The 16,827-nt window shown below is 37.6% G+C and overlaps 1 protein-coding gene across 2 annotated transcripts in view; it reads left to right on the top strand.

The window, feature by feature from the left end:
* Positions 1-16,827, top strand: part of LOC127660265 (transcriptional enhancer factor TEF-1-like) — a 99,549-nt gene that overhangs the window by 25,484 nt on the left and 57,238 nt on the right. For both annotated transcript variants that reach the window (XM_052150398.1, XM_052150405.1), the window contains exon 3: positions 8,842-9,094. In XM_052150398.1, coding sequence (XP_052006358.1) covers positions 8,947-9,094 — 148 coding nt within the window. In that variant the 5' untranslated portion in view covers positions 8,842-8,946. The remainder of the gene's footprint in view (positions 1-8,841; positions 9,095-16,827) is intronic.

Here is a 16,827-nt window from a genome sequence, read left to right on the forward strand (position 1 = left end):
CAAGTTTTGAACAACTGAATTAAAGAGAATATTGTTGGATGGCTTTCTAAAACCGGGGAAGATGATAGCCACAGAATTAGTTTTTTCATACCTACAGCCGAGCCAACAAGACAGGCTGTAACAAATCACAGTTCTGAAGCATTGAGGTCTTTAGCTTCCAAGAAAAATAACATTACAGACATTTATTTTTTCTTTTAAGTCTTCAAACAATATTGTCTATTTACACAATGTTAACAATATTAATCAGGGTGGAAAGACCATGTCTCTCATTACATTTTTGTGGATAATGTCAAAATTCCTGTAATCTTATTTTGTGATAGACTTCTCTAATGAATCAATCTTGGGAGCAGCATCATTTCATGTGAAATATTCAAGGGAAAATGTGGGAAAAGGTTTTTGTTTCCTCGCTGTGGTTATTATGTGCACTCTGTGTAAGGTGCAGGTGCTCACATTGTTTGAAATAAGAGAAGCAGTTGTTTCTCCATTATAGTGTTATTTTTAATGAATCAAGATGGAGTGACTCCCAACTACATTCTTTTTCATTCTTGGCAAAGTACATGTTGTCAAGGCTTTTTAGCTGTGTGTAACTGCTAGCTGATGCAGCATAAGGAAATCTTTTTTTGTCAGTCATTCTGTAATCGTTGCCGTGGTTTGCGATTTCCTGTGAGGACAACTGAAAACTGAAGAGGCTATGATGTAGGATCATTCACTCTTATACTCGTAATACACACGGGGTTAAAGTCAATATGAAACAGCATTCGCAACCCATTTTACTTTCGCAATGTGATGTATGAGTAAAACAAAAAATGTAGAGCAGGACTTTTTTTTTCTACCAGAAGTGTATTGGATTTTAAAAAGTGGTCTCAATGTGCCAGGGGGTTGGATGGGAGGGAATGAAAAATAAAGAGGATTGGTAACGTCTATGGACTTTGGAACAGAGAACTGGAACCAAATGATTTAAATGACTTTCGGTTCCATTAATGGCTCCTGAACATGCAATTTTTTTTGCAGATGTGGACAGAACACCATACTACAATACCCTTGGCAGTGTTTTCTGCAGAGCAATTCAGTGGCAGAGCTGCCCCACATCTAAATCTACTGCTCAAAACACACAGCTTGACCAGTGTAATCCGATTCTTCAACAAATTACTCTTTTGAGCCAGTTCTTCAGAATATACAGTGTGAAACACCAGCACGACCAGTGTAGTTTGTTTCCCGTACAAATGTCTCTAATGAGGTGCTATTTTTTTTTGCATTTTGCGCAACGTTAAGACATTTTATTTGGAATAACATGCACTCATGAATCATTCACAAAAAGACCAGGAATGTGTAGTGAAGTAAATAGGGTTAATTAAGATTTCATGTTGATTTTTTAGTGAAGTTATACAAAGTTGTGTCATGAGGCAAAATGCTTTAGTTTAGATCTGTGTTTCTCAACTGGTGGGTCACGACTCAAAAGTGGGTTGTTGGTCTGTTTGGATAGTAGTCACTTTTAGTTATGAGAAATACTAGAAACATTGACTTACCCACAGAAGTGGACAGCCATCTATGGTCTTATGTGCTTATATGGCATTGCACTGTAAATATACTGTTGAAGTCAGAAGTTGACATACACCTTAGCCAAATACATTTAAACTCAGTGTTTCACAATTCCTGACATTAAATCATAGAAAACATTTCCTGTCTTAGGTCAGTCAGGATCACTACTTTATTTTAAGAATGTGAAATGTTAGAATAATAGTAGAGAGAAGGATTTATTTCAGCTTTTATTTCTTTCATCACATTCCCAGTGGGGCAGAAGTTTACATACACTTTGTTAGTATTTGGTAGCATTGCCTTTAAATTGTTAACTGGTGTAACTGAGTCAGGTTTGTGGGCCTCCTTGCTCGTGCACGCTTTTTCATTTCTGCCAGATTGAGGTCAGGGCTTTGTGATGGCCACTCCAATACCTTGACTTTGTTGTCCTTCAGCCATTTTGCCACAACTTTGGAGGTACACTTGGGGTCATTGTCCATTTGGAAGACCCATTTGCTACAGAGTTGATGTCTATAACATCCTGGCTGACGTCTTGAGATGTTGCTTCAATATATCCACATCATTTTCCTTCCTCATGATGCCATCTATTTTGTGAAGTGCACCAGTCCCTCCTGCAGCAAAGCACCCCACAACATGATGCTGCCACCCCCATGCTTCACAGTTGGGATGGTGATCTTTGGCTTGCAGGCCTCACATTTTATACTCCAAACATAAAGTTGGACATTATGGCCAAACAGTTACATTTTGTTACATTAGACTAGACTGAGAACATTTCTTCAAAAAGTGGCTGGCTGTGCAGCATTTCAGATTATGTTGATATAAGACTTGTTTTACTGTGGATATAGATACTTGTCTACCTGTTTCCTTCAGCATCTTCACAAGGTCCTTTGCTGTTGTTCGGGGATTTATTTGCACTTTTTGCACAAAATGTTCATGTCAAGGAGACCGAATGTGTCTCCTTCCTGAGCGGTATGATGGCTGCGTGGTCCCATAGTGTTTATACTTGCTTACTATTGTTTGAAAAGATGAACGTGGTTCCTTCAGGCATTCTGAAATTGCTCTCAAGGATGAACCAGATTGATATTCCCATGATTTCAAGGAAAGAGGCACTGAGTTTGAAGGTAGGCCTTAAAATACATCCACAGGTACACATCCAATTGATGCAAATTAGCCTATCAGAAGCTAATTGTCTAAAGGCTTGACATAATTTTCTGGTATTTTCCAAGCTGCTTAAGGCACAGTTAACTTAGTGTATGTAAATTTCTGAACCACTGGATTTGTCAAAGTGAAACAATCTGTCTGTAAACAATTGTTGGAAAAAATTCTCATTTCATGCACATAGAAGATGTCCTAAACAACTTGCCAAAACTATAGTTTGCTAATATGAAATCTGTGGAGTGCTTAAAATGTTAAAAATGAGTTTTAATAACTTCAACCTAAGTGTATGTAAACTTCTGACTTCAAATGTAAGGGCATGTACATAAAAGGCTTTAAAGTCTGGACCTCAAATTCTTTTGGACAAACTGTGGTTAACGGTTTTTTTTTTAATATATTTTCTGTTGGAATGCTGTTTGATATTCCGAAATAAACTATAGGCTCATAAATGGACTCATCAACTTTTAAAGGGGAAAGAAAACTTCCTGTATTTTTTGTTGTTGACATCAACAACACAAATAATGATTGACACTTGATTTGCCCTTATACTTGAAAATCATGAACAAAACTTTTTACTATGTTTTACTATGTTATACTTGATGTTCAATGTAAAATCTGTGTTTAGATCATATTTGAGCTTAAATAACACTACTCTGTGCAAGATTTTGTAAAAATATATATTTAATTAATGAGATAAAGATACTTTATCATAAAGGTTTTCTCATAGCAGATAAATCTAATTAGCTCCTTTCTATAATTAAAATGTTGGCTCAGCAAACATATACCTTCTGTTTGTCTCTTTAGACGAGATGTGAGAGAACTAACGATTTGCTGTGAAATATTTTTGAGATTAATTTCAATTAGATGGATGACCTGATATAAAATAGCATCTTTTAGAGTTGAAAGGAAAGGATTTTCACTTTTTGTAAAAGTGTAAGAACATTTTGTAAATCCTTTTACCTCAATGTAAAAGTTCAGACTTGCAAAAGATTTTCTTGCTCTGATCTGACAAATTTGACAGCTTTAATCATACTCCGTTTATTGTGCATGTTGATGTAATCCAGTAATGCAGAGCTCTCTAACTGGGTGGAAATGATCATTATCTTTTTAAGCAGCATTGATCTGGGCCTCCCGTGAGAAATGTTGCATGAAATAGTGGCAGAGGTAAATCAGTTCCGTTGATGTATCAAAGACTAAATGATCAGCGAGGGACTTCAGCCATGATTAGGCTATGTTTTTATGCTATTGATTTTTCCTCCTTAACACTTGTTTGTGGTAATGCATGCTCATTTTACACTTAATCTACAACAAGACGACACATGGTGTAAAGGCGAATGTTACATTTAACGGGAGACCTTGTAACTGGCCTGCATTACATCCCATGGCCTGGTCCCTTGTAACCTCCACAGCAAAGGATTTTACCTATCTAGATTCAGCAGCTTCTCATTCCATTACCATCAAAGGCCTCAGAAGGCATCAAAATAACCTCCAATTAATGTAAGTGGAAATGTATATTCAGAGTAGATCCATTTGGTTTGATGATGTAACTCTATGAGCTCTATGAGTGGTTAGAAATGACCATGGGCCTTGTATTGTATGAGGCATTCATCTCTTGCAATTTAAGCTTTGCATTCATCTTGTGCAAATCAAGATTTAAATGCTGTCACATTTGTTTCTACCAAGGGTCAAATAGTATGTTGAAAGTATATCCACATTTTATATAGGGGTTATATATATTATATAGGGTTTGTAATATTATCTAAAATGTTTCATTCCAAATTTCTGCCTTCTGTTTTTGCTAAACGTTTTAATATCACAATCTTTCAGAATTCGGAGGGAATATTGTTATCTCAATGTTCATAACTGTAGAAAAGCTTCCAATATGAAGGATTTAATCATTTTTAAGCTACAAATTCAAAGCGTTACTCATCTGTTATGGCTCTGATCAAATTACTGCAGGTTGCCTAATTCCTGCATACTTTTGGTCACTAGTAGGTGTTTCTGTTCTGAACTACAATATCTGCATGAAGCAACTTGCATTGGTTAATTGGAAAGTGTCTTTAGGGCAGAGTTCCCACAGTAATGAAAAAAAAATATAAGGGATTTTTTAAAGATTTCCAGGCCTGCGATAATCATTGAATTAAGAGAATATTCCAAAATCATGCAAGAACCATTTCCTTGTGAATCCAAAACCTTTCTTTAGTGAATATACATATAATATATTTCTGGCTGCTTTCAAATATTACATTGGTTAGAAAATTGTGACTTGTGAGTTTATTCTTTATACAATATTTTTAAATGTTAAACACACACACACAAAAAAATTATTCTGTCAATATGTATTCACTCCATATGACTTTCTTTCTTAGGCGCAGTGTTCATTTTTGCACAGTTTTTTAATGTTCTTTAAAATTTGTCAGTATTTCGTCATGCCATTTTCATTTATTTTGGTCAGTTTTACTCTTACAAAAATATAATTTTAGACAACAGCAACAACAACAACAACAAAAAAAAAACATCTTTTTGTTGTTGATAATGTGCAAAATGACAAAAATTTTATTTAATCAAAATTTCAAACATTTAGAAAAAACTAACATTTTCTTAATTTAAACATTGATCAAACATATAAAAGACAAAATAGTGTACAGCTGTCCTTGTTTTAAAACCTCTTGTAATAATAGCTTATAATACATAGACTGAACTTCTAGCTACACTTTAGAAGTTAGCCTAATATATTCTGATTTATTCCTGCTGAAGAGACTGTTTAGGATATTGCATTTCGTAGCTTGTTTTTTTACAGTATATTCACAACACGTTACGCAACGCAAATTATGCATATTATAACTTGTGCATTAGTTCATGTTCACGTGTTCATTTGCTTCATTGTCTGTTCAGAGGTAAGTTGTAATATTACAAATGACATGGCCAAATTCCCCCAATTGGCCCTTATCCATGATGGCTTCCTAATAATCCCCATCCCTGAATTGGCTCTATAACTCTACTCTCACCTCTCCACCAACAGCTGGTGTATGGTGAGTGTACTGTGCACTATGGCTGCCTTCGCATCATCCAGGTGGTTGCTGCACACTGGTGGTGGTTGAGGAGAACCCCCTGCTCACTGTGCAAAGCGCTTTGAGTGTAGTGTCAGAATAGCGCTATATAAATGCAATGTTCATTTATATATGTTGTAGATATAGTGATTAATCTCATAAATAAATAGGATGCACTTGAGTGAGGTAATAAACCAGTTTTAAAGTGGTTAATTTAGCCGGTGTTCAGTGGTTTCAACTCGCGCATGTCAAGCGGGGGAATCCCAACATTCTGGATTATTGGATTTGATGAATCCATATCTAACATCTTCTATAAACAGATGGTACTCTAGATGTTTATTCTTCTATTTGTATTTTGCACTGTTAATATCTTGCAATGTTATTTTTTTCATAATATTTTTGTCAATACAATTATTTAATACAATAATGTAATTATCGCCATGATGCGTCTTTTTCATCACGTTTTCTTTATCTTTGTAGAATAATAAAAAAAAGCTTTGATTTAGTATCCCAATCCATCTTTTCAATGCAATGGCAGTTGATAGTGACTCACTTTAAAGCTTAAAAAAGTACCTGAAATTATCATAAAAGTAGTCCATGTGAATTGTGCGAAATATTCCAAGACTTCTGAAGACTTATGATAGGTTTAGATGAGAAATGTTTTTCAGTGAAAATCTTAATGTCCGTTGCACATATGCGAGTGTATGAGAGAAACTTTAGAAGCACTGTGGCATGTGTGTTTTCACCAACAACAAAAAAATACTTTTTCTGGTTGTTTCTCTCAAGAAACTCATATGGGTTTGGAACAATATGAGGCTATGTAAATCATCCTTTCATCCATTTTGGGATGAACTGTTCCTTTTAAATCCTTGTTAAGTCAAATCCCAAATGACTGAAATAGCCATGGAAATTCATTGATAATAAAAAAAAGGTCTGGAAAACTTTTTAGGGGGAATCTACCTGTTGAAATGTGGATTTAATTGTCAATTGGAATGGTTCTGAATTTCACAACTGCACTGATGACACTGATGACTTCTGTAGTAAGATCAAACTCCAGCAGGCGCAACAAACATATCACCTTTGTATTTGCTCTCTCTTTCAAGTAATCTACCCTTGGCAGAGGGACCAATGGCAGCCATTTTTCAAGAAGGGTTTCTGTTGCCATATGGGAGCCAATGCTGAAAGTATAGCCAAAGTAAAAATGTTTATCTGCTCCAAGCTCCTGAGCTTTCCCGCTAAACTGGCAATCTTTATACGGTTTGTATATCTGACAGTCAGGGAAAAACATGATTCCAAGATGTTTGTAGCTGTGCTGGAAGTGATTACCAGTGTAGTTCATTATTCAGTTAGATTTGGGGGGAGTGGAGCAGAAAAAAGGGCCCAAACCATTTAGTGGTCAGAAAAGGGAGGCTTTTTTCCATCTCTCATCAGTCTGTGAGTCTGTTCTGCAGTGTCAGCATTCAGCACACAAAAACGGAATTCAGTAAAAGCTCCCTCCGCTCTCCCCTAGTGCCACCCCCACTCCACCCCCCACCCATTTTTTCCAACAGGCTGCTCCCATCCCCCCTCATGAACTGACATTCTAGAAGAAACATATGCTGCTAGACCCACATCCCAACAGCTTGTGCTGCCTGAAAGGGAGAAGGCACAGAGAAAGGGGAAGGGTGGTACTTGGAGTGATTTGGGGGGGGGGTTGAGGGACTTCAAGAATCCCACCAAAAAGAATTGTTGCATGTTTGACAATCAGTACGTTTACATGCACTTTTTAAAATGTTATGTAAATGCTTTAGCCAGACTGAAATTGTACCAGTCGAGTTTGCGAAGCCTGACTCACAGACCTAGATAATGCAATAATGCAAACTTCGTCCAGCATGAATCGGTCCACAATTCACTTGGACCACCATTCAATTTCATTGTATAGAAATAAAAAAGGGGCTAACATTCTGCTTAACATGCCCTTTTGCGTTTCACTGAGGGGAAAAAAGCATGAGCAAATGATGACATTTAGGGGTAACAATCTCTTTTAGACTTGACTTGGGCTTGTGACAAAAGAATAGAGACTTGAATTGAACTCTGTGTTTGAGACTTGTCTTCTACTTCCTGGATCTTAAGGTTATTTACATTACTAAAACATGAAGCAATTTCATTAGATATCAATAATACGTCCAGGCAGCTGGGTTTTTGCATTTTTACAGAGAAATATGTCTGCAATTTTATGGTTTTCCTGCAATTTTATGGAGATGCCATGTGGTTTTTGGAAATGTTTTAAGGTTATACCTTCAAGCCAGACACTTAATTTCCTCAGTCATTTGGATTTCGCTCACAGAAATTTTAGATGTTTGTCTTCAGAATGAATTCAGTCATAACTCTCTTGAGGAATAATGAAACTAATTCAGGGGCACTAGGGTTAAGATGATTTCATTTCAGCGTTCTACTTTGATCATCCAAACATTTAAAATTATAGAAAAGAGCAAATTAGATTTTATAGTGATAATGCAGTTAAAGGTGGAGAGTGAACGTTTTTCAATATCAAAATACTTTCTTGTATACCAGTTCAATGAACTGATGAGTGTAATCATTGGCTCTGCGACTCGCTTAAAACATTGCAGTGTTTCAGTAGTCCAAAATACCAACTTCTGGTTCAACCAATGGCGCAAGTCTAGGGCAGAACTATCTGTTTTTCTGAACAAAGAAATATGGGGTCAGAAATGGAAGGATTGTTGCTTGATTGTTGGAAGGATGATTTTTATTTAATTTGGTGCCGCTAGTGGTGTGGAAAATGCGCACTTTACCTTAAAATTGAAGTTCTTGCTTTATATCACACAAAGCACCACTTTAAACCTCCTCATAGACAGATTTCTCTTCTGTGGAGAGTAGTGACCGATATATCTACAAGGGTGACTTTTGGCTACATTTTATCAGTTCCAAAATAATAAGTAAAGTTTGTGTAAAATACATGTTCAGTTCAGCATTTTTGTGCACATCTTATTGTTTTTATCATTGTATTGTATTAATTATACTGTATATCGGCCATTATCCACCCTGTGGTATAGCGTAAGTAGAGTGTAACCACAGCCATGTGTTTTTTTATCACTTTCAGGATTCACCCTAGTCTGCTCCAGGCTTCGGCTTGGAGGTCTCAACCGCCATCATTGATCCCAGCAGTTGGAGTGGCAGTGAAAGCTCTGCCGAGGACATCGAGAGGATGAGCGACTCAGCAGACAAGCCCATTGACAATGACGCTGAGGGGGTTTGGAGCCCTGACATCGAGCAGAGCTTCCAGGAAGCGCTGGCCATCTACCCACCCTGTGGACGCCGCAAAATTATCCTCTCGGATGAGGGCAAGATGTATGGTAAGATAAAGGCTCTTCTTCCGAACAATTGACTATTAACAAAGTCTGGTCCAATTTGCAGCTTATTCTGGCCAAGAACCGCCTACTTGGACTAAAGAGACCATCTGATCAACATGTAAAAAGAACAACCAAGTTTATTTTCCTTTTTATTTGCTTTTTATAGACACCCACTATTGGAAGTAGAGTAAAGTCATCCAGTCAGGTTAGAGCTTGCCACATTGAGAAAGTGCATGCCATTTGTTTTTGTGTGCAATATGAAGAAGATGATCAGTTTTACATTGCGATATTCAAATGCTTCTCTTTACTATAAATAAGCCATTTTGTTGGTTAGTTTCCTCAAAGAGTTGCTCTGTGGCACTTTCAAAACGTTGCTCTTTTGTTTGAACATGCTGTCCAGCCTGACACAGCAAATCTGGCTCAACCAATGGTGTGAGTTTGGGGTGGGACTAGTTGTTTTTCCAACCATTGGAAGACACTGTCAGTGTTCAGAAACTGATTGAAAACAATCATTCTGTTTAGTGACGGAAGTAGTGCAGAAATGACATACTTTAGCTTCAAACATTAAATATATCTGATTGGTTGTGGTACATTCCGCTTTCACTGTTGACAGAGAAATTACTTATTGCTGGAAGCTTATCACGTCGTTGTATAAGAAACGATGTAAGTGTGTTACATGACAAGGTAACAACACAAAGCCCTCCTATGTTTTCTGAGCTCTCCGGGGGTTTGGATCAGTCTCGGAGGTGATTGCCAGAGGTGAGAAGTGAAACTGAGAGCTCAAAGAACACACATGAGGGTGAACGGGTGGAGAACTTGAGAATAATTGTCAATCAGGTAACTCAGAAGTCTTGGCTCGGCTGTTGTTGAGTAGTACGAGAGTAAGTAAAGCAGTATGAACTATTAGTCAGGAGCAGATGGTACTGCGGCTGTCACCAGCTGTGCCACCCCCCTCCTCCTACCCTCCCCCCCATTCCTGGCTGGGTGATGTCATGGAAAGAGGGAATATTTTCTTTCTGCAGTATTGGAGTCTTTCACAGCTTGTCAGTGTCAAGTGAAAGCAGAAGGCCCTCGGGGCAATCATTTGCAGCTGTCATGTGACCCCTCTGGCCAAATGAAATGTAAAGTTTAGGAGTGGCAGTGAAGCCTCTCAGCTGCCACTACAATAAGGGTTTAGGGCCACCCGAATGCTCTGCATGCTCTAACATTTACTTTCACTCAGGATTAAAGCATGAAAAATGGGGTTGGCTAACCAGTCTTAAATGTTCAGTATATGAAAACATGCCCTATCAGCAACTTCATATCTTGCGAATAATAATAAACCTTATTCCTAATTAAATATAATCTCTCTTCACTCTTCATCAGGTGAATATGTAGGCTTTAAAAAGTACCGCATTATGCATCAAATCTTATTTTTTCTGGTTATTATTGGGCTTTTGGTTGCACAATAAACTCCATCTGGGATTTATAAATCTTTGGACTGTTGTAGCCTCTATGTCTGTACCCATCATAGTAAGGAAAGACTATGAATTGTTTTTACACTATTTAAATCAAATTTAAAAATGATCGGCCAATTATCAGCCACCTTATTTATTGGTATCGGCAAAATCCACTGTCGGTCGACCTCTAGTTGATAATGCATTGCTGATCAATAGATATATTTTAGGTCCCTAATTTTGGGATTTTTTTTGCTTATTTTATCGTCAGCTATCTGAAATCGTTAGGCCGATCACTTAGAAAGTAAAAGAACTCCATCGACAAGCCTTTTTATTTGAGGGTTCATTCATGTGTGTAGCACAAATGTTATGGGACAAGTTACATTCTGCATTTTAAAACTTAGTGTAAGATGTTTGTTCAAATTACTAACCTCAAGTAAACTCAGCAAAACAAGAATGTCCCTTTTTCAGGACACTGTATTTTAATGATAATTTTGTAGAAATCCAAATAACTTTACAGATCTTTATTGTAAAAGGTATAAACAATGTTTTCTATGCTTGATCAATGAACCATAAACAATTAATGAACATGCACATGCACATTAATGGTCGGTAAGACACTAATATCTTACAGACGGTAGGCAATTAATGTCACAGTTATACAAAATTAGGACACTAAAGAGACCTTTCTACTGACTTTGAAAAAAAACTAAAGAAAGATGCCTGTGGTCCCTGCTCATCTGCGTGAACGTGCCTTAGGTATGCTGCATGGAGGCATGAGGACCGCAGATGTGGCCAGGGCAATAAATTGCAATGTTTGTATGTGAGACGCCTAAGACAGCGCTACAGGGAGACACAAAGGACATCTGATCGTCCTTGTAGTGGCAGACCACGTGTAACAACACCTGCACAGGATCGGTACATCTGGATATCACACCTGTGGGACAGGTACAGGATGGCAACAACAACTTCCCGAGTTACACCAGGAACGCACAATCCCTCCATCAGTGCTCCGACTGTCCTCAATAGGCTGAGAGAAGCTGGACTGAGGGCTTGTAGGCCTGTTGTAAGGCAGGTCCTTACCAGACATCACCGGCAACAACGTCGCCTATGAGCACAAACCCACCTTCCCTGGACCAGACAGGACTGGCAAAAAGTCCTGGTGGTTTTGTCTCACCAGGGGTGATGGTCGGACTCGCGTTTATCATCGAAGGAATGAGCGTTACACCGAGGCCTGTACTCTGGAGTGGGATCAATTTGGAGGTGGAGGGTCCGTCATGGTGTGGGACGGTGTGTCACAGCATCATCGACTGAGCTTGTTGTCATAGGTAATCTCAACGATGTGCGTTACAGGGAAGACAACCTCCTCCCTCATGTGGTACACTTCCTGCAGGCTCATCCTGACATGACCCTCCAGCATCACAATGCCACCAGCCATACTGCTCGTTCTGTATGTGATTTCCTGCAAGACAGGAATGTCAGTGTTCTGCCATGGCCAGTGAAGAGCTCAGATCTCAGTCACATTGAGCATATCTGGGACCTGTTGGATCGGAGGGTGAGGGCTAGGGCCATTCCCCCCAGAAATGTCCGGTAACTTGCAAGAGCCTTGGTGGAAGAGTCGGGTAACATCTCACATCAAGAACTGGCAAATCTGGTGCAGTCCATGAGGAGGAGATTCACTGCGTTACTTAATGAAGCTGGTGGCCACACCAGATACTGACTGTTACTTTTGTGTACCCCCCCCTCCCCCTTTGTTCAGGGACACATTATCCCATTTCTGTTAGTCACATGTCTGTGAAACTTGTTCAGTTTATGTCTTAGTTATTAAATCTTTTTATGTTCATACAAATATTTACATGTTAATGTTGCTGAAAATAAAAGCAGTTGAAAGTGAGAGGACTTTTCATTTTGCTGAGTTTATATGCAATAGTAATAGGGCTACCACTAATAGGACATAAAATAAAAAATTTGGACCAAGAAATAAAACACTCAAAATTCAAGAATAGTTATATGAAAACTTGTCTGAATACAGTATGCAGTTTTGCATTTGATATTTTTTTTATTTTATTTTTTTACTGGAAAATAAGACTGATTGCATTTACTCTTCGTTCATTGTACATAATTTGAACACAGAAAGTAGCATGTGAACAATAGAGCCCATTGGAAAAGACACCAACAGAACCACCTGAAAGTATTGTCATTGAGGATCTCACCTTGAGCGTTGTGTGCAATACTGGGTTTGGTGACCTGTGTGAGACTACAGGGATTGAACAGAGGTCAGCTTTACCAGCTGTTCAAGGTGTCTGGTTGCATGTTTACTCAACAGCTACGAAGCTTCACAGTCCCACAGACCACAGGCAGAGACAACAGATAAGCAACAAACACTCTCAGTCCACAATATGTATTACAAGCTCAGGATCATATACTGTAGATGAGTCAGATTTGAACACTAATGACTGACAGCAGAGTTCAGACTTTTAGATGTTTAAAAAGCAGATTGTTTTAGTTACTCTGCGAGATCTCAAGATTGTTTTGAGATTTTAGTTCTGTTCTTAATCTGTAACATAATGGTGGAGTTTTTAGATAAAAAGACAGATCAAAAAAGACAGATCAAGGGAAGTCTATACAGACCATCCCTGCAACCAGGTCATCTTAGGACTTAGGACCATGCAATACATACTCGGTGTAAAGACGTTAACAAAGATCAAATTAAAATAATACAAAAATCATAAAGGGATATCTTACACAAGAATGAAAATTCTGTAATCAGTTACTTGCCTTATGATGTTCCAAACCCATATGACTTTCTTTACTCTGTGGAAGTCTAAAAGAGATGTTAGACAGAATTCACTATTCAGTCACTATTCACTTTCATTGCACTTTTTTCCATACAATTAAAGTGAGGTTAAAATTCTGCTTAACATCTCTTTTACTGCTTTTTGACTACTTTAACCACTCTAAATCAAGAGAAGCCCTAACCAAGAAAGTTACAGTTCCAAACCATGCTCAGATTTGCCAATAGGGCTGCAACTAACGATTATTTTGATAATCGATTAATCTAACGATTATTAGAACGATTATTCTGCGATTATTGCAACAATTAATCATTAGCTCTTAACCGATTATTCAGCTTGTGCCCTGATTTAAAAGGTTGTATTAAACGTGCTTACTTACAATAAAGAGGACAAAATCATCTTTTAAAAATACCTCTAAATGACATTCACTGAATTAAGTGTAATTCAGTAAAGAAATTCACTGCAAAAAGCTATTGTTATCAAGTTTTTTCTCTTGTTTTCCATTTAAAATTGTCTAAAAAACTAAATAAATTTACTTGAGAAGCAACATATAAGATATGTAGACTTGCTTTAAGAGAATGTATCTTAAATATAAGTGTATTTTTTATGTACGTGTATTTTGTCAATTGGTTACTTCTGCAAGTGCAGTAAAGACAAAGTATACTTATATTCAAGCATCTATTCTCTAAAAGCACAGTCTAAATATCTTATATGCTGCTTCTCAGGTCAATGCATCTTTTTTAAAGGATTTATAGATATTTTAAAATAATTGTATTTTTAATATTGTTTTCAACATTATCAGATAACAATTTTTTCTTCTGCTGTATAGCTGCTAAAGTAAATGCACATTGTTTTAAGTTAGTTTTAGATATTTGTATTGGAAAACAAGCCAAAACAAATCATAAACGTATTTTGTTGCAGTGTATAATGGGGCGAAGACTTCCTCGCTCACCTTCAATCCATCTTTAACTCACAAAAAACAAACACTCTCTTATTAATAAAGCTGCATATTGCCAATTTTCTTCATGATAAGAATTGCACAGTGACACATATATTATGATTCAATAAGTCATGAGCCATCACGTTATAATCTAGCTGCATTAAGTGTGCGCGCTCGAGTGATGAGCGTCTCTGTGACAAAGTGTGTATCAGCCGGGTGCAGTTTCAATCTCCCCCTTAGATCGGGACATTCGTACAACTCATAGAAGAGGCGCTGACCGTACATAGAAATGCCAGTTTCGGAGTTTGTAGTTAATTATATGACCTGTTTCCATATTATTTGAACTTTAATAAAGCTATAATGCATTAAATATAACTGCATTTAAGATGTAACACTGGGGTGTTTCCTTTAAAGAGCTCCGGCTCCGCTTATTCCACAACGAGAGTGCTTTACTTATTTTGTATTTTTGTATAATTCCCTTGTACTTAGTGATCTACATCATCTGAAGCTGTTTGGAAAGTTTAGGGTGCATCTGGACGGTGATCTGTGTAATTCTTCCTCTCCTCAGTCAGACGAGAGCTGCAGTGCTGCTCTCACGCATCATCATTACAGTTTAATGTGATCTCGTGTTAAATTAAATGAGATCAAACGAATATTCGACAATGAAAATATTTGTCGACAATTTTTTATTGTCGACGTTGCCGATAACGTCGACTAATCGTTTCAGCTCTATTTGTCAAGATACCAAATTCTGTATTCAAGAGATTTTAATGTGAACATTTCTCATTGAACTCATATGCTATGCTATTATTAATTGCTGCACTACTCTATACCAAACATGGTCTCATTTAAGTCTATTTTTTATGGAATTTTAGGACGCTAAAGTGTCCTATTTCAACGTTACAGCAAATTATCTCTGTTTTGTATAAACGAGCAACAAATGACCAGCACAACAACCCAAGAGTCAAAATAGCCTTATATAGAAAAGTGGGCCATTAACCAAATTCTATTCACAAAAAATGCCAATCAAGTGTGTTTCTCTAATTTGGACTGGAACCCCACTGACAGACGCACCCTGTTGTTTTGACAGTTGTAACGGCCCTTGTTAATGGTTGAGTGAGTGAACAGGTCACAGTTCATGGTGTGATGGCTTTGGCACTAGGACCCAGTGACAGCTGCAGAGCTGAAAGACAAGACTACACAACGACTCTGAGAGAAGGGAGCTGCAATCTGCTGCGCTCAATGTCCCGCCAAACTTTGTTTCATCAGTGAAAGGCCCAAACATGGCCTTTTAGAGCTACACTCAAGATACAACACTCAAAGAAGCCTAATTGGCATGAGAAAACATCGAGTTTACATTGCCAAAGCATTAGTAGAGTTTAAACATGCAGCTTAATAATTCAAAGACCTTATTTAATAATTTGTGTGTATTTTATCTACTGAGCCCCTTATAGGACAGGGCGAGAATGTTTTTTCTGAAGTAGATTTGCGTCGTGGCTCAGGTGGTAATCGCAGGGTTGGTGGTTCGATTCCCGGCCCACACTACTCCACATGCCGAAGTGTCCTTGGGCAAGACACTGAACCCCAAGTTGCTCCCAATGGCAGGCTAGCGCCTTGCATGGCAGCTCTGCCACCATTGGTGTATGAGTGTGAATGTGTGTGTGAATGGGTGATTGGGACACAGTGTAAAGTGCTTTGGTAACCTCTAAGGTTAAAAAAAAGCTCTATATAAGTGCAGACCATTTAGTAACCATATTTTAACCTTGATATTCATAGTAAAACAATCGTAATAATACAGGAAAATGGTAATATGGTAATAAAAATAATAATTTTGTGGTTAATATAATATGGTATTTGAGTAACCACAAGATTCTGGTTGGTAAATCTATAGTAAAACCATGTTACGATGTGGATACAGTACAGTGCTGTATTAAAACTATAGATTCAGCCAAAAAAAATACACGGTGACTTGACGTACTTTTCATAATTAATACAATATTACTAAAGTAAAACAAAAAAAATGAGGTTAGCCCACAACAGTCATAGTTAGTACAGTCTACAATAGTACTATTTTAAAACCATAGTTCAACTATGGTGTTTGTATTGTAAAACCATAACCAAAAAAATTACAATTTTTATTTCCAGAGTTTTCGTTTGCCTGTATTATCACTATGGTTTCACTAGGAATATCATTGTCAAAATATGGTTATGATAATTTCTTATGGCAAGACTTTATATACTTTGCATATAAGTTTGTACACATTACAATTTGTTGCTCAGAGGTTGCCGTTTAAGGCCACGTCCACACTAATACATTTTCTTTTGAAAACGCATTAATTTCGTTACGTTTTGGCCTTCCGTCACACTGAGACGGTGTTTTTGCCCAGCTTTTCGAAAATGCTCTCCCAAGTGGATACATTTGAAAACGGCGTCTACGGTTTGTAGTGTGGACAGGTAAAACGACATTCCAAAACAATGATGTATTTGTTGTCATGTGACGCAGCCATATGATCCATTCAACCCAAAATAATCTAGACGGTGGCCTATGTTGTGCCTGTTATTCAC

This window comes from Xyrauchen texanus, chromosome 2 (assembly GCF_025860055.1).
Source record: "Xyrauchen texanus isolate HMW12.3.18 chromosome 2, RBS_HiC_50CHRs, whole genome shotgun sequence".
Taxonomy (NCBI): Eukaryota; Metazoa; Chordata; class Actinopteri; order Cypriniformes; family Catostomidae; genus Xyrauchen; species Xyrauchen texanus.